General features: G+C 35.7%; 2 protein-coding genes across 8 annotated transcripts; one reads left to right on the top strand and one right to left on the bottom strand.

Moving 5' to 3' along the window:
• The first annotated feature begins 1,545 nt into the window (after window positions 1-1,545).
• On the top strand, window positions 1,546-2,575 carry LOC104888767 (enoyl-CoA delta isomerase 2, peroxisomal). The gene has a single exon (XM_010673830.4). The coding sequence runs from the start codon at window positions 1,750-1,752 to the stop codon at window positions 2,476-2,478; it is 729 nt and encodes a 242-aa protein (XP_010672132.2). The 5' UTR covers window positions 1,546-1,749; the 3' UTR covers window positions 2,479-2,575.
• A 315-nt stretch (window positions 2,576-2,890) lies between these two features.
• LOC104888768 (actin-related protein 9) lies at window positions 2,891-24,993 on the bottom strand. 7 transcript variants are annotated; one of them, XM_010673833.3, is made up of 20 exons: window positions 24,810-24,993; window positions 24,656-24,728; window positions 24,439-24,557; window positions 24,279-24,338; window positions 23,609-23,671; window positions 18,370-18,465; window positions 17,548-17,727; window positions 14,806-14,926; window positions 12,937-13,001; window positions 12,149-12,238; window positions 7,883-7,933; window positions 7,647-7,778; window positions 6,891-6,980; window positions 4,733-4,803; window positions 4,408-4,604; window positions 4,266-4,309; window positions 4,131-4,180; window positions 3,635-3,680; window positions 3,411-3,461; window positions 2,891-3,265 (listed from the first exon to the last, which is right to left on the bottom strand). In XM_010673833.3, exons 1-20 carry the CDS (start codon window positions 24,810-24,812, stop codon window positions 3,122-3,124), a joined length of 1,746 nt encoding a protein of 581 aa, XP_010672135.2. In that variant the 5' UTR covers window positions 24,813-24,993; the 3' UTR covers window positions 2,891-3,121. The 7 variants fall into 7 exon arrangements, with proteins under 7 accessions (XP_010672135.2, XP_010672134.2, XP_010672133.2 ...); XM_010673832.3 differs by having other exon boundaries at window positions 17,548-17,730; XM_010673831.3 differs by having other exon boundaries at window positions 17,548-17,759; window positions 18,366-18,465.
• Between the last annotated feature and the right edge of the window lie 1,292 nt (window positions 24,994-26,285).

The raw sequence follows: 26,285 nt of genomic DNA on the forward strand, positions 1-26,285 counted from the left end.
TAGTTTTATATTTCTTATTCAAGTTCCAGCTTTATTTGGTTTAAGAAAAATATTTTCATATTTCTTACTCAAAAATATTATGCTCATGATAGGTCATTTATTTTTCATGATTAAATTCATGTGATAAGTTATTTATTGGTTGCTTAGAAGAAAGCTCAAACATAAGATTAAGTAAAGTTACTAGTATACGCTTGTGGACTCCAACAAGGGTATTTAATAATTTTATAGGTTAGAGATACCAAAGTAAAGCTAGTACTAAAGCATAGTCAAATTGGTACTAGATAAGAGTCATTTTGATATTGGCATCACATGACTATTTTGGTACCAAATTTACAATTTTTTGGTACAAACTTATATTTACTTTATACTCATATGGTCTTACCTATAACATTACTTTGGTATCTTTGTTGGAGTTAAGGTGCTAATCGAGCGAGTGATCACAGGTAGAGGGTTGCTCGACTCGTACTCGCTAAGTTTTGTGTCGAGTTGCCCACGAGCAGCTAGTTGAAGTTTCAGTTTACCTTGAATTCTAGGCATTTGATTATTATATCTTATTTTATTTGTAATTTTTTTCTTTTATTTATAATTTTATATCTTCGTTGAAGTCGAGTCTTATATGCGTCATTTAATTTCAAAACTTGTTATTATATACTCCACCCGTACTATAATTATGGTTATTCTTTAAAATGTGAAAGATTAACAGTAATATGAATCTAGATATATTAATTCGCTCATGTAAAAAAAACTAACAAAGATTCTGAGTGATTTTTAATATTAATTTTTTGAAGATGAATTTAGATACATATATTAATTCTTAAGATTTACTGAACATAGAATATTATAGATACTTTTGTTTTCAATAACGAATTGTGTATGTGATTAAAAGCAAAGTATCAAAATTTTGAGGATGCCGTGTTTAAGAATGAAGCTCCAATCTATAAAGAGAATTGATTTTTTTTATTTGAATTTTGTGTTTGTGTTATGAAAAAATTATTTTGAGTTTAGTTGTTGATTATGAATTTTTTTTATTGAATTTTTTTTAGTGGCAAGTTTATGTGATTAAACTTTTAATTATACGAGTTAATTGAGTTTAATGGAAATTTGATTGATTTTTTTTTGGCAAGTTTATACGTTAAATTGGTTTTGGTTAACTGTTAAACCTGTGTGTGGAAATTTGAAATCTAATATTTATGTTATGACGGACAATAACTAAATTACAAGGGGGACGTCGTTGCTCCCCTTGACTTTTTTTTCCATATACTAAATCAATTCATTTTCAATTAGTATTAATATATTCTTTATTTCAAAGAGACATTAATTGAAAATGATTGAATTGCGTACAAGTTGTCAAGTTTCGAGCTCAATCAAGCAAGCTCGAGCTAACTCGAGTCGATCTTTGACTGAGCTTTGATCGAGTTGGCTTCGAGTTGCTCAACTCAATTAACACCCCTAGTTAGAGTCCATTTTAAATTCCAACAATGAGATGCCAATCCAACTTTTGGCTAACATCGAAATTCGAAATCAATAATTGGTGAATGGATCCCATAGCTCCATATCCACATTTGATTTAGAAGGAATAAATTTCTTCGCAGTGCTTGACTGCTTGTCCATTGGACCATGACTTTGTACATCTACTCTATATGAATATGAGAATATCCTCATCTTTCAAAATATGTGCATTTCACTTTCTCCATATCTCTTATCTCAAACCCAGAACTAGCATCATTCACCCATCACCATAAACACAAGATGTGCACCGTAGAAAAACGAGGCAACATCTTCATCCTAACCCTAACCAGCACCAAAGAAAACGATGAACACCGTCTAAATCCAACCCTAATCACCTCAATTCGTTCCGCCATTAACAACATCAAATCTCAATCTCTCTCCTCACCAAACTCCTCCTACGCACTAATCACCACCGCCACTGGAAAATTCTTCTCCAATGGCCTCGATCTCCGATGGGCTCAATCCTCGGGAGATTTCGTCAAAAATCTCCATCACATGGTGGAATCATTCAAGCCATTAGTCGCCGATTTTCTCTCTCTTCCGATGCCGACGATTGCAGCACTCAACGGCCACGCAGCTGCCGCAGGATTTGCGCTCGCACTTTCGCACGATTATTTGTTGATGAGAAAAGATAGAGGTGTTTTGTATATGAGTGAGGTTGATATTGGAATGACTTTACCAGAGTATTTTAACCTTCTTTTTAGGGAGAAAGCTGGGTGGAAAGCTAGGAGAGAGATATTGATGAGAGGGAGGAAATTGAAGGGAGAAGAAGGAATGAAATTGGGTGTTGTTGATGAGATTTTTGAAAGTGGAGAGGAAGTTTTTGAAAGAGGTGTGAAGTTAGGGGAAGAGTTTGTAAAGAGGAATTGGAATGGTGAGGTTTATGCTGAAATTAGGAAAGGGTTGTATCCTGAATTGTGTCAAGAGTTGGGGTTGGGTAGGAAAAGTTTGGTTGTTCCTAGGCTTTGATTTTGTGCAATTTAGTATATATGCAAAAAATAATGTGGATCGAACGTACGCAAAAAAATAGCATTGGATGTACGATATATATGCTTGGTTGATTCTAGGGCTTGCTGTTGTTTGAACTCTTTGTCTTTTTTCCTCAATTTGTTGTAATGATGTATTGTTATTATTGGCAATAATAGTTTTCCTACAAGTCTAAAAAATATTTTATTGCTTTTTAGGAGCAAATTTTGCCAGTTCCAATATTAATCCAGAAATTCATACGCTAGGTGATAGGAGAAACTAGACAGTCGAGCCATTTGATGCAGAGAGTTGTTTAATCATTCGACAGCGAGGAAATATTTATTAATTTGAAGGTGTTGAATGGACACATTTTTGTTGAAAGAAAATGCTGATTTTCGTAGATTATAGTGAGGACTGAGGAGAAAGAACAGTGAGTTTCCATGACAAAATACTGTGTCATCTCAGAGATACATGAGTTTTCAGGGAATTCAAGTCCTCGAAACACTCCGAGCTAAAAACTTTATGTTGATGATATTAACATATGTAATAGAGAATGGTGATCTGATCTCTATTGGGAATTAGTTGATCCGTCAGCCAAATAACACAGCTGAATGTAGTATTGTACATTTTTCTGCCTGGGAACCACTCACGAATTCATATAGCACATGGGCTGCGCTTGTATATAATAGGATTCTCTGTACTTCCGCTTACTCCCGACGTACAAGCCACCGCTGACCCAATCTAGACGGTGTATCCAAGCCTCATGAGTAAAATCAAGAATGCCGAGAAGCTGTTCAGAGAATGCCATGAGGCATCACAAGTGCTTTAGTTAAATCTTCAAAAACTAATACTTTCGGCTGAAGGAGAGGCGATGCCGCAATGGATGCATTACAAAAATCATAATGAGGGTCAGAATATTTATAAGCCTTACTTACCACACCCCCTTTCCATGAGACATAGGCAGGATCGTGTCTTGATGGCAGAACCTAACATGAATAAGACACTATTATTTTGTCTTCGGCAAATATCATTTGTAAGGAAACCCAGGGGATTATATATATGAAGAGTTCATGAAACCCTAATCCATCCCACCAGAGAGCCTAGCCAATTCAAACTGGTTATCAATAAATAAAGGAGGTAAATAAAGGTATACACTAACCTCAACAGTGTCAATTGCTTCATTTGGAGGAATTGCATGCAACACCCTGCAAATACGAACTAGAGTTTGTCAATGAAACCTTATGACTCCTTTTTGTCAGCATCTTTACAAACTTTTGGATAAGAAAAGAAATCTTCAGACTCCTCGAGTTTGCAACTTAAATTCACACTTTAGGAGTAATCTGATCCATGCAATACCAATTTCTTTTCCGGACGGAGCCGAAGCAATAATAGTAATGGATCTAGTCCTTAAACTATATATAATGTGTAACTAATCTTGCGTAAATATTTTTGCAAAAAAAAAAGGAGTGTTCAGAGCTTTTCGAGCCTAGCCTGGGCTTGCTCGACTTGGCCCATTAAGGTCCTGACCGGAACTTGGGCCCCCATCAAGCCAAGCTAGAATATATTGCGAGCCAATCTGGCTCATTATCGTCCCTGATTATGAGTGAGAAATATCAATCAGATCAATCTACAAGCTGAACAAAGGGAAAACTTACCTGTCTTCCACCGCAGCGACAAGACCATTTGTCAAAGACACTCCACCGCCCTAAAAGAAACATCTGTTTAGCTCTTCCAAGTATCAAATTGTATTAAACAGATACTAGTTTATATATCAGTGCAGGGAAACTCACCAATTGTATGCTGCAAAACAATTTTCTCTGAAGGTCTATACGCCCTGCCCAAGACAATAAAAATCTTATATTAAACACCATCTCTCTTTTTGGTAGGACAAGAGCAGTATGATCATTCACTAATATGCACATTTAACTTTACCAGTTGAGAGTATGCTTTTTGTGATGGCTTCAGCAAGACCAATGTTTTCCAACTTCTTGGGCTTATTAGTAACAATCGGATAGGTCTCCCACATAGGAAGTCCTCCATTGAAGCCAGGGTACAAGTCCGACCCATCAGGTCTCCTAGGGTACTCCAAATTCGACGTATCTTCCAACATATCCTCATAATCATGATACCTGGTAACATAGAAAATAAACACATTATAGTAAGGAGTAAATGTAAAGACAAAATCTTAAACATATAGATGTACAAGGTCCAAATTAACAAGAACTTGGTATGTCATGCTCAAGGGAGATGCTCTTACCATGTACGGGGCGGTGGAGGATATACTTCTGGGACCAAAAGCTTGGGATAGAACAAGCCCATAGGAGCAACCTAATTCAAGGAATTGTTAAAGGTTGACTACTATGTACACCTTGTTTTATTAGTAGGGAAAGGTGGGCGGGAGAAAACAGATGGCAACCAATTTCACAATATCAATCATAGAGATCAGTAAAATGAAAGTTACGAAAAAGATAGACAGAAAGGGAGAACCGCATCATGCTTCAGGAAAACTTAGATGATTATATAAACTACCCAACCAAAGATGAATAGATGCTAAGCAAAGGAGTCTGCTAAAATCAATAAAGTTAAAGTCACTAACCCATGAATGAAGCAGATAATATATGTTCAATTGGTAATAATCTTCGCTATTGGAGCAACACGAGAGTTAAAATAGAATGAAGACATCCAGATCTTCATGTGAGAGCTTCTTGAACTAGCCAACAATGTCGATACAAATGCTCAACAAAGCAAGTATAGGGAAAGCAACAATGTCATGATACAACATCATTGCAAATCACTTAAGATACAGACAGACAGAAACATGCCAATTTTCTGCAAGATAGTTTGTTCTACTCACCTTATTTTCACTTATTTCAGGCAAAGTGAGTTCTAGTAAGTCGTGTTCAGGGCCACTAAGTGCAGAGAAGTTCAAGTAACTTAAGTTCAGATAATGACCAAGAAGGTTACCGTTCACAACTCCAATAAGTTCATATTTTCCTCAGTCTACTTTTCCTTGCAGCACGGAGGGAGGCACAGATACCAAGGAGAGAAGAAAGATAGAGAGATATGAAAATTGGGACCCTTGTGATGAAGAGAGAGATACAAAGAGCTCAATGCCCAAATTATAGTGTTGCAAGTAATTTGAAATTGCCATAAAAGGGAAGTGTTGCAAGTAAAAGGAAGTACAACTCAAGCGCAGGGCTAATAAGTTCAAATAAGTTAAGATGTGTCAAGATAAGTTCAGACTATTTGAGGCGAAGAAAAGATGCCCTAAGATTCTAAGGCAGGCATCCGAATTTCCAGACCCCCCCCCCCCCCCGGCCCCATCCCACCCCAACTGATGGTGGTTTCATGTATTCACCCCCATCCCCCTTCCCAAATGAAAACAAATCTATAATCTAAAATTCTGAAGTTCTATAATACTAACATTAACCCTAAATGTTGATTAAAAAAGTTCTAAACCTCTGCTACAGCCTACAAGTGTGCCTCTGAAGTCCTACATTGCTCAACATTTTAGGTTTTCTAAATTATTTTTCTTTTCTGAAAACTATTATTTGAGGTATCCAAGATACAATATTATGCTCTATGAAACACTCGAGGCATGGCGTACCATAATTGCTAGATAACTAATGACTACCACATAATAAAATAAGATATGTTCTGTCAATTACCTTCAATGATTTTGACAGACTAATTACACTAACAAGTATAATCTCAAGAAATATCATCTCTTTCTACTACCTTTGTCTTTGGGCTATTATCATTTTTGTTTGTACTCTATAGAATTCCACACTTTGTCTCACTGGTTTGTTGATTAAATTTTAACACCTAAAAGCTCGCAATGAATCCTAGAAAATTACATACGAAAGAAGAGAAGTGAGCAGAGCTTAAACCCTAAACTCCACAACTCCTCTTTCTTCATCCAAATCCCCGTGGTCGGGATAATGGCAGCTATCTTGCCACCGTATTTTCTACTTCTTTCTCATCTTGCAAGTTGCAATAATATATCTTCATTCATTACACAGAGTTGGGATATCAAATTCTTGAACCTGAAAGCAACCTCAACCAGTTCATGGACCTTGATGAATATTGATGAGTAAATGCAATTTCCATAAATCATTGGTTAAATACTCAAGACGAAATAATTCTTTAACTTTTTTTAAAAAAAAAAAACCTTAATTTTGAAAGTTTGTGAAAAATTAAACGCTTATAAGGTCGTGCAGATTACCACTTCCCTTAGCTTGTATCTAGAACATTTCGTTCGAGAATCAAAAGGTTAATTTATTGTTATGGGATATGTTTTGCCATGATAAGGATCCCAGATTTTTAAGGGAAAAGATGGTGACCTGAAACAAGATAATCAAATAGTTTCCAATTAGACAGGAGGCTAGAATATAGCAATATTCAGAAAAACTTACATTAAGAGCCGTTAGTCGTATCTTATGAGCTACAGCTGGCATGCCATCCTCATATGAGTGAACTACAGCAACAGCGTCAATCTCGCTCTCCTGTAAAAGTATATTAGATGACTGAGAGTCTGAGACTGTCACATGTGACCTATTCAATATTCTTCAGTTTCAAATTACAAATTTAGCAGCTACATGTATCACTTTTAAATTTTCTAGGCCCCAGGAAAGCTTCTAAGAAGCGAGCCTTTGTATAAAAGTACACAACCTCTTCAATGGTTATACTGCAATAACATGTACATACAAAATTTTCCTAGTCTGCATTTTGTAACATATGGAATATATATGCCAATTTCTCTAAGAGATCCCGCTCGTCCTAATACAAGAGAGGAAAGTCACACGAAAGAATGCAGAATATGATTCTTCACCCTTCTTCTCAGATGAAGAGTTGCAGCAAATAGAGTTTGGAGGAAAACCCGGCAAAATCAACAGGCTGATTAGTAGGGGAGCAGATGTAACGTCCCAGCTACATCCTAAGAGCAGTGCCCTCGTAACTAGGTTAATGACTTATGCCATGCTATCTCACACTTAGCAGTTAGCGATCATATGTGCATCACTACTGAAGGTGCTCAGGTCCTTCTCTGAAGAAACTTGTCATACTGATACATCATAGTAAAATTACTACTACCGCAAAGACATTAGTTTCTCTGACCTCACAAGTCACAGGGACAAAAGTTCTCACAATGACTTAGCTATTTGAGCAATCACCTTAATCTGACAATAGGACTCCTTAAGTCGATTAAGCATCAAGAGATCGATAGGTTTTGCCACTGCATCAGTTCGAATTGGTGGCCATGTCTGGTGATGCCTTTGGGTCCACAGCATGCATCTGGATATATCCTGGACACAAAAATCATAGATGTAGGCATGTAGCTAAAGCACAACACTCTAAGCTGATAGAATAATTTTAACTAAAAAAATACAAACTATCAAGGAAACCATACCTCTCCTCCAAAAGACAACGTAATTTCTGTTGTGGGCAATGTAACTCCATCCTAATGATTCATGCCATGTTAGTATCAATCATGAGAAGTGCCAAGTGATGTAGTCCAGTAAGCTACACATATTATGGCAACTCCCTTTGTTTCTAAAATTTCACATTTGGGTTTCGCGCAAATAGTAAATAGTTGTTAAAAGTGACAAATTTGGTAGTGATATAGAGAGTTATGATGGTGTGAACTTTTTTGGGGGGCAACCAAAATTGGAAGTGTGAAATTCATTTTGGGGCATAAAGAATGCTAGTTTGTAATATATAATTGACTTGACCAAGAAACACATAATTCCACACACAGTTCTTATTAGAAGACAATGTAATCTTCTATTGTAATGACAAATTGGAATGAAACAATGAGATGGTGAGGTTATTATGTGCTTCAAAAACTTCCACCATATAGCTATAAGGAGCAATATAAAGGGAGATTAATCTTCAATATTGTTTTAAAGACAAAAGGTCCATTTCTTGTTGGAATTAGGTGATCTATGATCCAAACTCATATAGAAATTTGCGAAATGCACACAATAATAGCAACTCCGAGACTTCGTTAGATCATAAACAAAAAGCATATCATAGCTAATGGAGGAAAGTAAATTATAAGGTTTACTATGGCTGACAGTCTGACATAGTATCATCTTGCATTCTGTTGTAGAAGGGCATCTAAATGATGCTCATATATAAAATCATATACAGAAAACCATAATGAGAATATTGTCCAAGGCTCTCTAAGCTTTATCATTTCCATTAGGAGCTCTATGAGGCCTCCAGGGAGCTGGCATCTCGCTTCTCCACCATGCTTCTGCTTTAATACCACTTCATCCTCTTTGTGCAACAATGATGACTTTTCTCAATGCAAAGCCACTATATCCATGTATATATGATATTGTTCGACTCATCAAAGCCAACAATTCTCAAATTTCCATCCTCCTATTTGAGGCGGTTGTTTTTCTTTAAAGTCGGCCGCACCCTAGAGTCTTACTTCTCTTAACTGGCCTTTGCAACCTCAACTACCAGCTATAGCAGCCAGTCAAACAGTTCTTCCACTTTAATTTTGAAAATAAAATTTCCTAATCAAATGTTTCCTCCAAGTTATCTCCTATCAGGCTATCACTTATCAGAACTATTGTCCATAGAGCAGAAGATCATAAAAAGCAAATCCTAGTAACTCGATTATCAGATTAAATGTGTCCCCAATAACTATACATCTAAATTTACTCAAAAGATTATAAATTACATCATGTAACAAAAACTTGCTTTGATTTCTTCATCGATTGATGCACGTGCTCATGCAACTGTTGATGAGCTCTATCACACAGTGTTACCTATAACATGGAAGTTTCTCATCACTGACATATATGAGTTCAGGGACCAATTATCTTTATAAAAGGAAGGACCCCAGATTTCTTAGTTGCACAAAGATAATACTGAATTTATGATCCACTATCCTTTTCTTTGTCATGATTATCATGAAAAATAACCATGCCAAAGCCTTAATCCTACAAGATAGGGTCAACTACATAAACAAAAACATTACCCTTTGTGTCAAAACCTATTTTATCATATGGATTTTAACTACATCCATACACGTCATCTTTGGTCTCCCTTGACTTCTTCAAAATCCCAATAGTCTCAACTCCCTACTTTTCCTACGCAACATTTCTTGTCAGCTTTGCACATGGCCAAACAACATTGTCATTCTCCCTTATCGAATCCTCAATATCGGGAACTCCAACCTTCCCCGGAATGGATATTCTGAATCCTACACTTATGAGTGTTCCCCTACGTCTATATCAGCATAAACATCTCTTTTACATCCATCATCATAAAATAATCTATCTTAATTGCAACATTCCAGCCTATATATTAACGTTCATCTTATCCTATAATATTTTCCTTTAACTTTAGCTGTACTTTACTTTCACTCTCTACTCTTCATTTGAGCCACCCAATGTAAATCTTCTGAGTCACATCATCATTCCATTGAACAATCGACCTAAAGAACAATATGCTACTTCATCCTGGATAGACCATATTAATAAATCTATTATTGTTGCAAAGAGAAAAGGACTTAATTACTTAATGCAGAAACCTTGGTGTAGTCCAGTCATGGTAGGATAATCATCATTTACTACTCTGCATATCTTGATATTTGTTTCCAATTCTGAGTACATATTCCTAAGAAACGTGGTATATCTTTTGTTTGTCATTACCAAAGTAGGTGTCTCAGTACCTTGTCATTATCCTTCCTGAATCAATGAATATTATTTGCAATTTTGCATATCTTACTCGTGTCTCTGTAATATTCCATTATTTGTCTTGTAATTGTAAGATGGATGACTTCAAAATAGATCATCCTAACATAAACCCAAAGGTTCTCTCAAAAGCTTGTATTCTCAATATATGTTCTACCACTCTCCCACAATTACATTGTATGACTCAGAAGCTTGATCCCTTAAAGTTTAGTGCATCTCATTTGTTCTTATAGAATAGGTACATAAGTTTTCATACTCCAATCCTGTGGTATCTTGTTCGTCATCCAAATCTTAATTAAATATACCTACTAACCAAATAATACTAATGTCACTTAGGCATCTCCACACCTCAATAGGAATAACATCTGGCCTACTAATTTCCTTACTTTCATTGTTTTCTCGACCATCATTTCTCGAATACTCCGCACATAAGCCTTCCAGTCGTCCTGTAACACCCAATTACCTTCCCTTAAGACAATTCCTCGAAGTATATACTCCTTCTTCTCTTAATCACTTTATCCTTGAAAAGAATCTTTTGGATTTTATCTTTTCAATATTTGTCACATTCTAGCTGTCTTATTTTCACCATCATCGAGTCTTATTTTCTCGTATACATCCTTGTTGTCTCTAACTTTGCCTTTCAAACAACTTTATTTATCTTATCTTTTGTGTCCTTGTAATTCTCCGTTTAATCTTCATCCGTACATTTTCCGACTGCTAAGCAGCATTATCTCTAAATTTTAGAAGTCGATTTTACATCCTCATTCCGTCATGTTGTATCCTATGTGTTTTACCCTTTGATTCTCGCAGACCCTCCTTGGCTACTCTAGATATACTCTTGAAGGGTTCGGTCATAAATTAGTAGATTCATGGAAGTTGATTAGGATTTGATGGTGATCATTCTGCAAAGAGGACCCCAGAGCGGCATTTGCTTATAAGTTAATGCTAGCAACTCTGAATTACAGCAACTCAATCTTCCTTTTGCTCTCATACTCTGATTTTGCTTGCCACTCATTGTTGGTACCAAGCGCGATAAATGAAAGCCAGCCTAGAACTTGGTCACAACTCACGACATTGGCTACTCATGTGTTGCCCATCCTAGACCCAGGTATCGTGATGGGTATGCAAGGGCTGCTAGGTTATCACCTGCAATGCGCCACACCTTTGCCCAAGTGTGCTGACAAATGGGTAAAGGCTTCTAGGTCTAGGACATAGGCAAGGGAGACTAGCAAAATAATACTTGGACTAAGTTGTGTATACGATCTCTTAAAGGATAGTTAGTAGAATTGATATAAGTGATGAAGAGAAAATGTAAACATTATGAGTCTCAAACAGACCAAGTGGGTGGGAGGAAGAGAGAGAATCATAATGGGCGTCTGGTTCTGGACTTGTGGTTCTTGCGTCAAGATGAGAGTAGAAATGAAGTTGGTATACATATTGAAATAGGCTAATAAATGATTTAGTTAAGGTACAAAGGAAGGGAGTTAGGATTCTGAGACTAATAATCGTATGCGATACAAAGTTTGTGGTTATTAGTGCTTTTGCGTCCCAAGTTCATGTAGAAGAAGCTCTTGGTGCCCCAAACAGAAAAACCTATTTACTGGTGAAGATCTTAATGGACGTGAGAGCTAGGAAAATGTAGAATCAAAGACAAAAAATGAATAGTACAAGGGCACTAAGGTGAAGGCAAAAGAAGTCGCTCAACAAGCCAAGTCAAAGGTATATCAAGAGGTATACGAAAATCAAGACACTGAGGGAGGGTGAAAAGGAAGTTTATAAGATAGCTAAAAGAAGACAAGTGTTTATAAGATACTCCACGCAAAATCTAATGCATTACATGAACTAAAATTGGAATGCCAGCTTTTCATTCTACATCCTATTCCTTTATCTCCTTCTTTTGAGTGAGTTGCAGATGAAAGTTACTGCCAAAGTGACGTAGAGAAAGAATCATACATGAGACATACCTCAACACATATGACTGATGTGGCCTGGGCACCAATATTTACAACACATGCTGTTGATAACCCATTCCCAAAGACAGTAGCAAGAGCTTCCTGAAATATCAATTTAGATACTTACTTGCCAAAGACCTTTAATTTATCAATCAGACATAGAACCAAAAAGCTGACATCAGAAAGAAGTAACCTGGCCCATGATAAAGCCACAACCATATGTGGCATACACAAGGAATAATGCCGAAAGAGTTGTTTATTGATCTACTACTAGATATAAGCAAATGATTCATCACTAAATGATAACAGAAAAGGCTGCATGTCAAACATTAGTTTTAAATTAATCAGACCATGCGTGACCACTTGACCAAACAAAAAACACTTCAAATCCTTTAACAAAGTCAGAATTATTCCATATGAAACTACACTAGATACTAGGAGAAAACAAATGTTTTCAAGATATATGCTATTTTCTTTTGGACAGCAGAAAAATAGATTTTAGGAGCCACCTTCATTAAGTTTAGTTAAAAAGTCAACTATATTATCAAGTACAAACTGAGAACATACCAGTGTGCACTATGCACAAAAGAAAAAGTAAAAAAATTAATTAAGCATAGAAGTAATTTAGCATCCCCAAAAATAATCTCAGGCGTAATTGATTTCTAGCTCGTTGGTCTCTTCAATACTACTGAAAGTTCCTCAAAAATGTATACATAATATGACTTAGGCAATCAATTAAGGTATCAACTAATGGAATGCCCTAGAAAAGAAAAACATCAAAGCTTGAATCAATGTTATACCTGGTGAACAACTGCTACATTAAATTGCAGATCTCCCAATACTATGGACAGCAACTCTTTTATTTCTGCTCATAACAACAATAGCAATAGAATGAATCATGACACTGTTCAAATCTCCATGAATAACCATCAATAAATTTTTAGGTTCAACCCAATTGCATTTAAGTCACATGAATAGACATAGCTGCAAAAGTTCAGGATAAAAAGGAGATGAGAATTAGCCCCTACCGCCCTAGGCATCTTAATCTAAGCAAATGAGAAAAAGGTCATTGTGGGCCAGATGATAGGTGTTATTACTTAATGCCGTCAAGGCACCCAGCTTCCAGCGTGACAATTTCGTCAATAAATGAGGTACCATCCATAGGTCTTAAGCAGACTATTTACTCCAGTATTATCTATATACTCAAAAGGCAAAAGCAATAATTAAGTCCACCTATCCTAACCACATTTGCGTGCGTCTTCAGTCAATGCCTTCGTATAAGCGATTTAGTCCAGAACACGTGATAAGGACTCAAAAATAGCCAGGAGTACAGAAACGGATATGAGGCAATGAAGACCCTGTTGCATGCATCAATACTTATGCACTATGATCATGAGCCTAGTGAAATGGACTCAAATAACACCAGGAAGCACAGATATGAAAATCAAGCTATCAAACTATCAAAACCCTGTTACAATATCTGAAACTGATGGAGTCCGTGATCTAGAAGATCTACCCGAAGCCTCTATAGAGAAGCAAAAACATAGACATACTAGTTGCAAATACCAAACAGGAGACACTTGACGGAACTCTTCCTCAGAGTGAGAATTTCATAGGCAATACATGTCTACCATGCCAAGCACGAAACATGCAACCTTCCCTCTAGTAAATATGTAATACATCAAAATATCCAGCAATATAAGCCTCTTTGTTTCACTGGCCTCAGTCTTAGAACAAGGTTAACTAGTCAACCAAAGAAGAATAAGTTTCCAAGAAGCTATATATGCATACTGATATATTATAAATTTATAACAGGAACCTTTGATGCCACAAGTGAAATCATCATGCATCTATATTTCTTTTTCTTCATCTCTTTTGATTTATTTATTTTTATTAACTTCTATCATGTTATAAACCTCATAATGTTCCCATAATGTAATGATTGTTTTTTCTTACATATAAACATCTCTTTAATTTTCAGTTATTTGAAAGTTAAATATGAGTTTTATTCTCTATATTAACATTCACTAATCAATTAGTCGTCTCAATATAAATATCATACTTGCTCCATTACATTATTTTTCATAATATTTGCAGAAGACAAGTTTCTTATTTGTTGTTAACAATCACAAATCAATAAAACTCATAGATTAAAAAATTATTTGTATACTCAACCAACTAAACCAACATATAATTTCTTATAATATACCATATTAACAAAACAATATCAATTTTCCTATAAAAAAAAAAAACAATATCTACTACAATCACTTAAAGAGCCAAAATCCATGCATTGTACATGACCGGAAACTAGTTTTTTATTAATATAAGCCAAACACACAATAAGGCGGGAAGTTAATGATGATCCTTTCTAACAAGGCTGTCCTTCAAGAGAGGAGAGTCATCATGGAGCTCCAGCACAGCAATTTTCTGAAGGCCACACTTCAGCCATTATACAATAATGAGGTCAATAAAATATTTAGCAAGGGAAACAATAAAATTTAAATCGGCTAGGAAAAGGGAGTTTGAAATTTTAAAGAGCAAGTTCCACAAATCAGGAATGCCAAATTGCAAAAGGGAAGACGGCTAGTGAGTGGTGAAATATTAACGCTGATAATAAGACCATTGACTTACGAAAAATGAACGAAAAGGCAGAGTATAACTTGTACCACGATTGTCGAAAGTTTCTGGCACAACAAGAAGAGCAGAATACATGTTTCTTCGACTTAGAGGAATATGCAGTTTCTCAGTCAAAATCCACTCCCAGAGGGCATGCAGGTCTTCAAGTACCTGCAGGCAGTGAGAGAATAAAGAAATAGCAAAGATATTACTAAAGAATGGATCAGAAATGCGACCAAAGTAATATGGGTAGGTGTAGACGCCTTCTCATGCAGCCTTCAGATGAGTGGATGTCTATACATAATGTGTGGTATCATGACTGTGCTGACCTAATATGGGATTTACTCATTTTCAACATACGCAACAACTTCTGGTCAATTTACGACTCAAAATTGCTCCAGTGAGCTAAATTGCTAATTTCAAATGAAATCAGACAAGAAACAGAAAACACATAGCAGAACAAAACCAAATATTCTATTGAGAAATAATGATCATATGATAAATAAAGTAACAACACTATAATTCAGTTCCATGATAAACCCGCCAGTCATACAAGCACCGCAAAGACGAATCTAGTAGGGGAGATGGGTGGCACAGCTTCAACAACAAAAGTAAAAATTTCATTTTGTTTGATAGTCAAACCATTTTTCAAGGTCCTGATCATCATTGGTTTTTGTTTTCAGTTTTCATTTATTCTGGAAACTAAAAACAAAAATGTGAAAACTAGAAAAAGCAGTTTTCAATTATCAGTCCTCAAAAACAGGATTGGTACAAGCATAACTACTTTAAGTTCATTATCCTACCTACGTCTTACTACCTCCGTTCCTTTTTAATAGTTACACTTAAACTTTTGAGACTATTCATAAATTTCCCTTTGACTATCATTTGTGATTTATGGTTAAGAGAAAATATAGTCATGTGGGGTCTTGTTTGATTCGTCTCGATATGTACTTTTAGAATATCGACTTTTTATATTTTTTACAAATACAAAATTAGAGATATAAAGGCTCAAAGTAGTGCACCGCCATGCGTGAAAAGTATAAGTGTAACTATTATAAAGGAACGGAGGCAGTATGACTTTTGAAATCTTAAAACCAAAAACAAAAGGCCAACAAGCCCTAAGTAATTGAGTAGGGTTTAGATCTAGCAAACATCTAAGTTGCCTTGTTTTTTTTCCCTTATATTCTCTTGTCTTCTTTCCTTTCTCTAAGTCCTATTTCTTCATTGTCCCTATATCTTTTCTTCTAGCCTTTCCTTTAGGAAAAAGGATGTTTTATTATCAATTTTATTTTCTTTTGCTTCACCTAAAACCATCCTATTCATAAGATGTCCACCTCTAGCCATTTTTTTCACATTCCTAACAATAACAGAAAGAAAATTAACAAAACATTAGCCTATGATATGATTTTTAGAGTTGTCAAGAGTGGAATCTATATTTTTCACTTGACACCTTGTGATGAAATGGTTGGCCAATCCTTATGTTAGGCCTATCAAGTATTGTGTACCTCTACTTAGTTTATGTGATTTGGTAATTAATCTATTATTTATATTAATGAGCCCTCCACAACAACATTCTACTTCCTCTGCTTCAAAAACACTTCTCGGGACACGCTTGCCAACACATAACTTTAACTATTAATATCTCTAATTCCCCACATGTAAAAATTAAAAAAAAAATTGATATTATGAAACTATATTACGAGACGAATCTATCAAGATCCCACATGACTATATTTCTTCTTACGTAAAAATCACGAAACATGGTCAAAGGAGAGTGTGTAGATATTGCCAAAGTCAAACCGTATCATCTATTTTGAAAAGGAGGAAGTATAAGAAAGACATTTAAAATCCTAAATTCGCCTCCAAATAGCATCTTTCGAAGATACCAAACAAAATATAATTGTTAATCACATCAATGGCCGCAGATCTACTATAAAGACAATTGAAAAGGAAAAACTGGAAATTTTGAAATGCTTAATTTATCATAGAATTTCTTCAACTAAAAGATAAAGTTTATTCTTTACTCTTTTAACCCGTGTATGATACGGGCCACACGTTTAGTACATACTTGCTCTGCTTCCAAATAGGTGCAACAGTTTGACTTTCACGTTTGACACTGCACAACTTTGACCATTAGCATATCTATTTATGTATTTGTAAAGATTATAAAAACTTGATATATATATATATATATAAATATAGGTAAAAGAAAATCACGGTCAAAGTGAGGTGTGTGAATGTGTAAAAGTCAAAGTGTTGCACATAAAAAGAAATAGAGGAAGGTATATACACAAAATTAGGATAATGATGCTATATATCACCAGCACGTGACTGTTGCAAAATACTCCCTCTGTTTTTATTTATCTTTCTCACTTGGAATCTTGGCACTATTCATACTTAAAGAGAATCTTCTCAATTTTTTTCACTTTATAAGAAAATATATAGTCATGTGGGGTCTTGTATGATTTGTCTCAATTAGTACGTTATTAATGTTCAATCGTTATAGTTTTTACTAATATATAATGAAAGATACTTGAGTTCAAAGAGGTACATTGGAAGATGCGCACGGGAAAGTGAGAATGAAAAAAAAACATAGGGATTATACCTTATCTACAATAGGTTTACAAAAGAAAGCTATAGTTCGTCAAGCCAAATATATTTCAACGCTGAAGAAGAATGTGCAGAGTTTGCTGCTAATAACAACTGATATGGTCGGAAAAAAATTGAAAAAATAAGTAAAAGGCACGCAAAGGTTGCCATGTTATTTGACAATGCTTACAAGGAGAGACTACCTGTTGGGCAGGATAATACGGAGAAACATTAAAATGACCTCGCCGAATAGGCCTCCTCAAGCAATATGGCTCAGTTGGTGAAATTTTCAGTGCTTCTTCACCACAAATGAACTCTCTGTATTTACGTCCACTAACACCAGCCGCCTCCTTAAGCTCAGCATTTTCAATGAGATCAGAGGACTGCTGCATGACATCATTGTTCACTGAAGTTTCTGCATGCTTCAACAAGCGTAAGCCAAAAGAAAAAGAAAAGAGAGCGAGCAAAACATCCCACATACTTGTCGCTTTTTTTATTTAAGAAAACAATCAGATATGCAACGTAACGGACAATCAGAAGTCTCAAATTCATACTTCCTCTGTCTACAGTACTCGCTACTTTTTGAATTTCACGCTTGCCTATGCACATCTTTGATCATTAATATCTCCAATTATGAATTAGTAAAAGTTATAAAATTTGATATTTGGATATAAAAATTAATACTAACTTAACAACATCTTAGTTAATAGCATTTTTGATTGGAAAATTTGCACAAAACCACCTTAAGTTTTCACTTATTTAGAAACTCCCACCTTTCTGTTTTTTTTTCCTAAATTTCCACCTAAACTTTACAAAACCTTTATAACTCCCACCACTTAACGGATTTTGCCAAACTCTGTTAGTGGTGGGACCCACATCAGTTATTTCTTCTGTGTTTGCAATATAATATTGTTTTTTTGACGGTTGCAATAGAATATTGTTAAGCACATTTCCAAGTTCCAACAGCCAGCCCGGCAACATCAGACTGGAAAGAGAGATAAAAGAGGCAATAATGAAGTACCCACTGTAGAAGACGAATCACATTTCTTTTCAACAACATCTGTCCAAGTGAATGCTGGTACTTTATTAGTTGGGAGGTTAGATCCATCAAGACGGGCCATCTACAAAAGACAATTGAACAAAATAGCATTAGACAAGTTTATAAATATCATCATGCAGGGGATGAGGATAGTTTCTCTGATTAGTCAAAAGTCAAGGTGTTAAGAGTCCACCTTATCTTTCCTTCAAATATATTTCCAATTCTACTTTTTTATGTTTGACTTTATGCTTTCTAGGCGTACTTTCATGATCTTCTACTCCAGGAGTCCACCTTTGGGTGAGGCTTGGTGCTAATTTAAAGTTATTGTTTTGTTTCCATTGTTTCATGAATTTAATGGAGAAAACAAATATCTCTTATTTAAGCCTCTTTGCGAGAGTAATGGTTAATAAACATTCACACCATTTGCTTTAATTATGATTTATGAGTTGTTGTTTGACTAATTGTCGTCTGTTATCTCAAAGCTTCCCTTCCACTTCAAAATTGTCACTACTCAAATTCATTTGCCGACTCTCCGCCTCACTAGTGCGCTCAAACCCTAATGAATGACTGACTCACGCTCGTGTCGACAATAGACAAGAGTGAGACGAATGTTTGAGTGTCAAGACATTAGGATTGCAATAGAGTGATCATCATCAAGACTCGCGCAAGGTGCAAAGGGTCCATGGATCCTAAAAAGACGCAAAGGGTCTCAAAGCCTAAGAAGGAGCAAGGCGAAGGTCTGTGCATCCCATAAGCGAGGCACATTTATTTATTCTTTACATATTTACTTTTTGAGTAGTAAAGAAAAAAAACAAAAATAAAAAGCCTTTACTAAAGTTTAAAATAAAATTTTAAAAAAACACACACCCTGTATCCCATCTTTCACAAATTGATGAATAAAATGAAAAGTAGGAGGTGAGTAACCGATGCTTCAAGATTAGGGTTTAGGGTTTAGGGCTTAGAATTAAGGGTTTAGGTATGACTCTATGAGAAAGAAAGATGTAAGAAGAGAAAAGATAGATGCAAATGAAAGAGAAAGAGAAAGAAAGAAAAGAAATTGCCATAAAATGTTTGAGCACCGAAAACCAGAAAAAATCACCATATAAGGATCGCGCACAACCTCATTGACCATAATGATCAAACCTCTACCCCAATTCACAAATTTGGGTTTTGTGTAGATTAAGGTCTAGAGGTCTTTATTTATACATGAAATTGAAGCACTTTTAAGCAATTATTTGACGGTTTGAGCATGAAATTAAATTTGATAACTTGGGTTAGATTTATTTGAAAAAAGAATGGTCCTTTTTAGGTTCGCGCTAAGAACTACGTCTCTTTTTTGCTCGTCCAACGCGAGTATGAAGAGTGCGGCCAATGTAAGTCACTACGCCTAAATAAGCTGACAAGATTTTTCCGTCATTTACGAAAGCTCGACGAGCCTTAGAAAATGATGAGAAAGGATAATGAAGGAAAGCAATAAAAATGGATTAGTAGCACAATCCGCATCTATTAGAAGGAGAATGACAGTAAGGTAGTGAAAAATTAAGAAAATCTGAGAGGAATATGTTATATAAAGGCATGTAAGTAGAGAAAGACTTTATGGCTTCTAAGTCCTTGAATAATTGAGGGTTCTAGATGGTGAAACATTACCCTTTTATCTAAACAACTATTATTCTTAGCTAATAACCTATTTTATATGCTTATCTTAGTGTTGAATTGCATGTGCAAACCACTGGATATAGAGAGCTTTCATGATTTAGGCAATTTTCCAAGTATGTCAAAGGACTATTAGTTCTCTAATACTAATAAGATTGTATTAAGGAAACTAGATTCAATTTGGCATGTATTTTATTGTCTAGGATTATTAGCTTGGAGATTGAGTTGTATATTCCTAGTAAGATTATGTTATTCCTATTAACTATGAAAATCTTTCATGGGATGGGAATCATTCTAGAGGGTAGAGAGAAAGCCAAGATGTGACTATTTGGGTAAAACCCGGGTTAGGCTAAGCTCAAGGAGATCTTACGTGATCATGAGGGATCGGAGTTGTAGTAATTAGGTTATACACGGCTGAAAGTCATCGTACCATAAACATCATGAGAAACCTCGTATATTGTTAAGTGGATTTTCTTTTGGTTCTCTGATTATTTAATTTTCTTCAATGTTTCTTGATTTTAATTTCTCCTATATGCTCCGGTTGCCCATCAGTCACAACTTGATTTATGTAGACATTACAGGTAATGGACAAAAAACTAGCATCATTGGCGCTACTCAAAACTTTGTAACTAAACAAACATAAGGGAGATAGGTTCTAGCCTCAAGCCGGTTTTGAGGAGGGGCTAGGGAGGTCGCATAAATAGCTTTTAAGGTACATGCACGTGAAAGAAAGGAGATTAGCTCAAAAAACCAAAAGGACGATATTTTCTTTAAATTAAAACTTACATAATACTTAAACCTTTCGAGCAACAACCCCTCATCAATTGCATGAAATTGCTTCAACCTCATCCCTAAATCAAAAAGCTATCTCAACAAAAACACTAAGTAAGCAGCTGAGGCTACTACTCTTTCCTCTCACCAAGTAGAGGATTGCATTTCCTCTTAGCAATCAACTCAAGAAAGATAACTTTGGGTGGACACCTTTGAAAGACTAATAAAGGCCATGACAACTCCTTTTATGTTGAGAATGCACCCAAGCAATTGGTTATTGAAGTTGCACTTCAAGCTTTGGAATGGGAGCGGTATTGGCTTATTTCAATATTGGCTTATTCCAGTAAGAGGTTAGGCTCACACGATTTAGTCTATCTACCAAAAAGATCTTATGGCATTATTCTTGGTAATTATGGCATGGGGGCATTACTTATTCATGATACAAACCGACCAACAAAACCATAACTACCTCATGGAAGTTGGTACAACCTAAAATCTGAATGGAATACTAGTTGCGGGTTCAAACCTTAACTGCCTTTAAATTTGATATTCGTTATAATCTTTTGTGTTTGAATAATGTGGCAGACACTCTCTTGATATCAAGGGGATCGAGAGGAGTCTTAGGTCTATTTCACATCAAGTGGGGCTTAAATGATCCTTTTATTACCTAATTCACTATTGACATTCTGGAGCTGGGGAAAATATTGTATATCCCCCACCTCACCACTAGCCGCTGAATTGGTACACAACAGCACACCTACCATGACTTTTGCATAGCTAGTCACTCTTAACGAAGTGACCGGGAATGCGAAAGGCAATTATCTTTGAGGAGGATATGGTCCGCAAACAACAAAAGGCCACGAATTGTAGCCATGCTAACCTCCTCCAGTCGCCCTTCGCATACCAGTTAAGGTTTGGGAGGATATCAAAATGGATTTTATTGGTCTCCCTATGCCATCGATCAGTTTTAGCAATTGCTGATTGTTTCAATTCATATGATCATTTCCTGAGACATCTACATAAAAGTCTTATAGTAGCAGTATTGTCATGAAAGAGACTGTTCGTTTTCATAGGTATCTTACATTAATTATTTCTCATTCTGCTCCAGATAAAAAGAAAAAGCAGGAGTAACTTTTGGAGAAAACTTTTCCGTTTACATGGCACCAGTTTGAAGAAATACGCTCCCTACCATCCATGGACGAAACTAATAATTGGGTAGAACGGCTTCCAAACACCTCATAGCACTTACTCCATTCAAGGCCTTCGACGAGCGTGAGCCTCCCCACTGATTTACTTTGGCCACATACAAACTAGAATAAACTCCATTGAAGCTCTTTTAGAATAACGAGATGCAATCTTGGAGGAACTATGAGTTTAGTTATTAAAGGCCTAGCAATGCATAAAGGGTTTAAAGGTGCCAAAAGACATGAGGAATAGTTATATATTGGAGACTTGGTTTACCTCAAGTTACAACCTTATCGCGAGAGATCTTTGTGGAAGGAGGCCTTATGGGAAACCTGTGATGGGACCTTTCTCGTAGTAGTGAAGTGGCTCATGAGCTTGCTATTCCTCACAATTTTGTTGGGTAATCATCTTGTCTCCAAGACCTTGAACTCTAGAGTGGTGCTTACATTGATATGTTGATTGGCTTGGCTCAAAGAAATCAAGACCACCACGAAAAGGAAGAATTAGGGTCCTGCATGGACTCGCAAAATATTGGGAAAGCAATCAAAAGCTTGTTTTTGGGTTTGTTAGCGATATATGGCCTTCATAGAGGGAGGGTAATAGAGTTAGAAGGGTATCTAAAGATTGTGAGGGGGAGAATTTCTGAAAGACTGATGATATTCATTTTGTATTAGGGAGACCTACCCTGAGGTATGGAACTTGTTACTAACTACAGAATTAATCTAATACCTTAACCTTCCACCATTTCACGACCTCATCTTCTCTACTCTTACCTCATTTCTTCCTCTCTCTATCATCCTAATCTAATAGGAGCTAGTTGACTAAACTCAAGACATGGTGAGGGTGTCCATGAATCAATAGATTAGGGGAATATGGATTCCCAATAAACATCAACTGACTTGTGATATATGCCACATTAGAAGTACACCCTCAAAAGAGATGTCACCACCGCCGAACAGATGCAAGAAACTCAAAAATGGAAGCTAGATTAGACTTTTTTCTCGTTGTTGTAAGTTGACGAAGACACCAAAAAATTAAGTAAGCGAGGATGTTAAAGTGCACCTTATCTATAACATACGTCCCATCATGCTTTTTATGTTTGTTTGTGTGTTGACCCTTGGGAGTAACCACTGCTAGTTATGATTCATTATGATACTTCCGTTGTTTCAATATGAAGAAACAACTCTCTTTTTGTGAAGCCTTTTGTGGGGTCACGATTTCAAAAACAAAATTTCATACCCTTTCTCGAAAAGCTTTTGTTTGACTAATAGTCTCAAAGCTCCCCCCCCCCCCCCAATTTCAAATTGTTGCTTCTCAAAGCCATTTAGATTGTCTCACTTGTGCCTTATGTGAAACTCTAGCCAATAGCGAATTCATACTCTTGTCACTGATAGGAAGAGTGCAATTTCACTTCACAAGTCTTTGTTTGTCGCTAATATGCATACAAAAGACTCATGCTCTTGTCATTAATAGGCGAGAGTATGAACAAATGTTAAAACATTCCAACAGAAATAGAAGGCCTTATCCATATAACTACAACAGAATTTATTCCCAGTTTTTGTATAATTGAGCAACAAATGCAAAAGAGCTAAAAAAAATAATGAGCAATAACACACCTTCCTCGAATATGAATTTGAAACTTCTTCATTCAGGGATGGAATCTTCAAAAAAGAAGCAATCTGCAAAGAATAGACCAAAAGCACAACATAAATCAATAAAAAGTATGACACTCACACATCCCTCAACCTTGGAGTGGAGAAAGAAACAATAGAAAGGACCATAAAGCATGAATGGGACAAATTGTGGTGCTATTATTATCGCTCTATGTCTCGTATAAGACCTTCTTACCATGATTTATGGTAAGACATGGATAACTTGGTGTCCTAAAGGGGTCACTTATGGTACACGAGACCCTTTTAACACAAGGGGTGACCCATTATCTAAATGTGACTCCTTCAATTCATAGAATAACCCTTTTAACTTATGAAATAACCCTTTTAGGGAACAAAGTGAAGTGGACTTACACTAATTTCATGATAAGGCGGTCGCATACAAGACTTACAATTTTCATTGAATATAAAGTCACAACTATTCATGTTTTTGAAAGGTTGTAGATCAAAAGTTTTAAGCCTAAGCTATATTTTGCATGACCAAGTCTAAAACTAGAGGAAGAAATCAGAAATGACCCCGTCAAGCACAAACTTCCTTTTTTACTTCATCCCCTAACCCACAAAAAGCATTCCTGTAATGATTACTTTTAAAAAAAGTGAAGCAAAATTCACTCACAGTATCATACGCTCGCTCACGCTCCACATGCTGAGACGTCGTAACCTGATGATTGAGCATCTGAAAACCAGCACCATAACAAAATTCACAATACACCTAAAAATAGATTGAAAAACATTGACAAGAATGAATTGTATGTAACACAGTAAATTTAAGCAACCTGATCAATGACATTTTTTCTAGGAGGTACATTAGCTCCAGCGGTTCGACGAGCAATGCAATGAGGGATGATTAATGGAACATCCTGAGTAGCAAGGCCTATTTTTATATTGGCAGAACCTAATGAAAATAGAAACCAATGAAATTTCTAATTTCAGTAATCGAAAAATGCAAAAATAAACCAAAACAATCAAATTAGGGTTTTATAAAGAATTAACCAGGGTTAATGACGACTAGCTTATCGCCTCGTTCAGCAACGAATTGAGAAGGAACAACGGTTTTTAGGTAATCCTGCAAATCGAAATTTAAAATTAGAAGGCAATTGAATAGTTGATGTTGCAGAGAAAGAGAGAGAGAGAGTAGCAAGGTAACCATAGAGATGCGGATAAATAATGGAGGATGTCAGTTTAGCACAGTTTCTCAGTTTTGTAGGAGTATTTCATTAGCATCAGAGCTTTTCAAGTTTTGGGAGGGAGAAATCCACCGAGTGCAGTAGCAATGCAGCACGGACTAGTTGGTGTGCGTCGAGGCCTCACTAACACCTAGGGCGGGTATTTTGGCACTATGATCACTGTGGCACTCTCACCATAATGTGTAGCTTGTAGCAAAATTTGAATTTGTGACCTCTTACTATTATACATGACACAATTATCGTCTCAACTAATTTTTAATCATATTTTAAATGTCCACATTATTATATTTGTACCTTTTAAATGTTGATTTTTTCTTAATGGTTTGTTTGTATAGTAGCATTTCATTTCAAATGATGGAATTGGTCCAAATATTATGTTTGGATAATCTAAATATTTGGATATTTGCTCCAATTTCATCCCTTTAAAAATAGAGAACGTATTGTGTCGGACTCGTCCGACACAACACTCTCATCGGACGAGCAACGCAACGCGCGCGACTTATTAAAGACCGAAAAAATAAAAAAAAAATAAAAAAAACACTTTCATCCCCTTCATCCGCTTCATCCGCCATTGTTCAAGAACAAAAACAACCGAAACATATCCAACAGATCCACTTTCTCACTGCAAATCTAGTTCCACTACTGAAATCTAGTTCGTTACAAACTGAACAAGAATGTCAACCGAAGATTCGAATTCACAAATCGCAAGTTCGTTACAAATTGATCTGAGCAATGAGAATACTCACAGAGATCTCACATTACAAATTGAACTAAACAATGAAAACCGTAACACGGATATCACATCAGAAAAAAAAGAAAGAAATTACATGAAGAATCAGCTGGAAAAGAAGACAAAGCAACAGGTGTATGTCTAAAATTAATTTTCAATTGCATTTACTCATTTTCAGTTAGAATTTTGATTGTATCAGTTAGTATGTATAAAATTAGCATTTACATTGCAACAAAAGTCTATTTTTCACTCATTAACTTCTTTTTCAGTTAGACTTATTTAGTTTTCAGTTAGACTTATTAAGTGTTCAGTTAGAGTAATTTAGTTTTCTGTTAATATAGTTTTCAGTTAGACTTATTTAGTTTTCAGTTAGACTTATTTAGTTTTCAGTTAGACTTATTAAGTGTTCCGTTAGACTTATTTAGTTTTCAGTTAATATAGTTTTCAGTTAGACTTATTTAGTTTTCAGTTAGACTTATTAAGTGTTCAGTTAGAGTACTTTAGTTTTCAGTTAATATAGTTTTCAGTTAGACTTATTTAGTTTTCAGTTAGACTTATTTAGTTTTCAGTTAGACTTATAAAGTGTTCAGTTAGAGTAATTTAGTTTTCAGTTGGACTTATTAACTCTTCAGTTAGACTTATTTACGCTTCAGTTAGACTTATTTACTCTTCCGTTAAACTTATTTACTCTTCAGTTACACTGATT

This window comes from Beta vulgaris, chromosome 3 (assembly GCF_026745355.1).
Source record: "Beta vulgaris subsp. vulgaris cultivar EL10 chromosome 3, EL10.2, whole genome shotgun sequence".
Taxonomy (NCBI): domain Eukaryota; kingdom Viridiplantae; phylum Streptophyta; class Magnoliopsida; order Caryophyllales; family Amaranthaceae; genus Beta; species Beta vulgaris.

Bases quoted from the DNA above. Each gene is read 5' to 3' on its own strand.
- LOC104888767 (XM_010673830.4), top strand. From the start codon at position 1,750: ATGTGCACCGTAGAAAAACGAGGCAACATCTTCATCCTAACCCTAACC.
- LOC104888768 (XM_010673831.3), bottom strand. The intron at 24,339-24,438 runs GTTGCTTAAATT...GCTGGTTTTCAG, and splicing joins GAAAAAATGTCATTGATCAG to ATGCTCAATCATCAGGTTAC. The intron at 4,605-4,732 runs GTAAGAGCATCT...CTATGTTACCAG, and splicing joins CCTCCACCGCCCCGTACATG to GTATCATGATTATGAGGATA.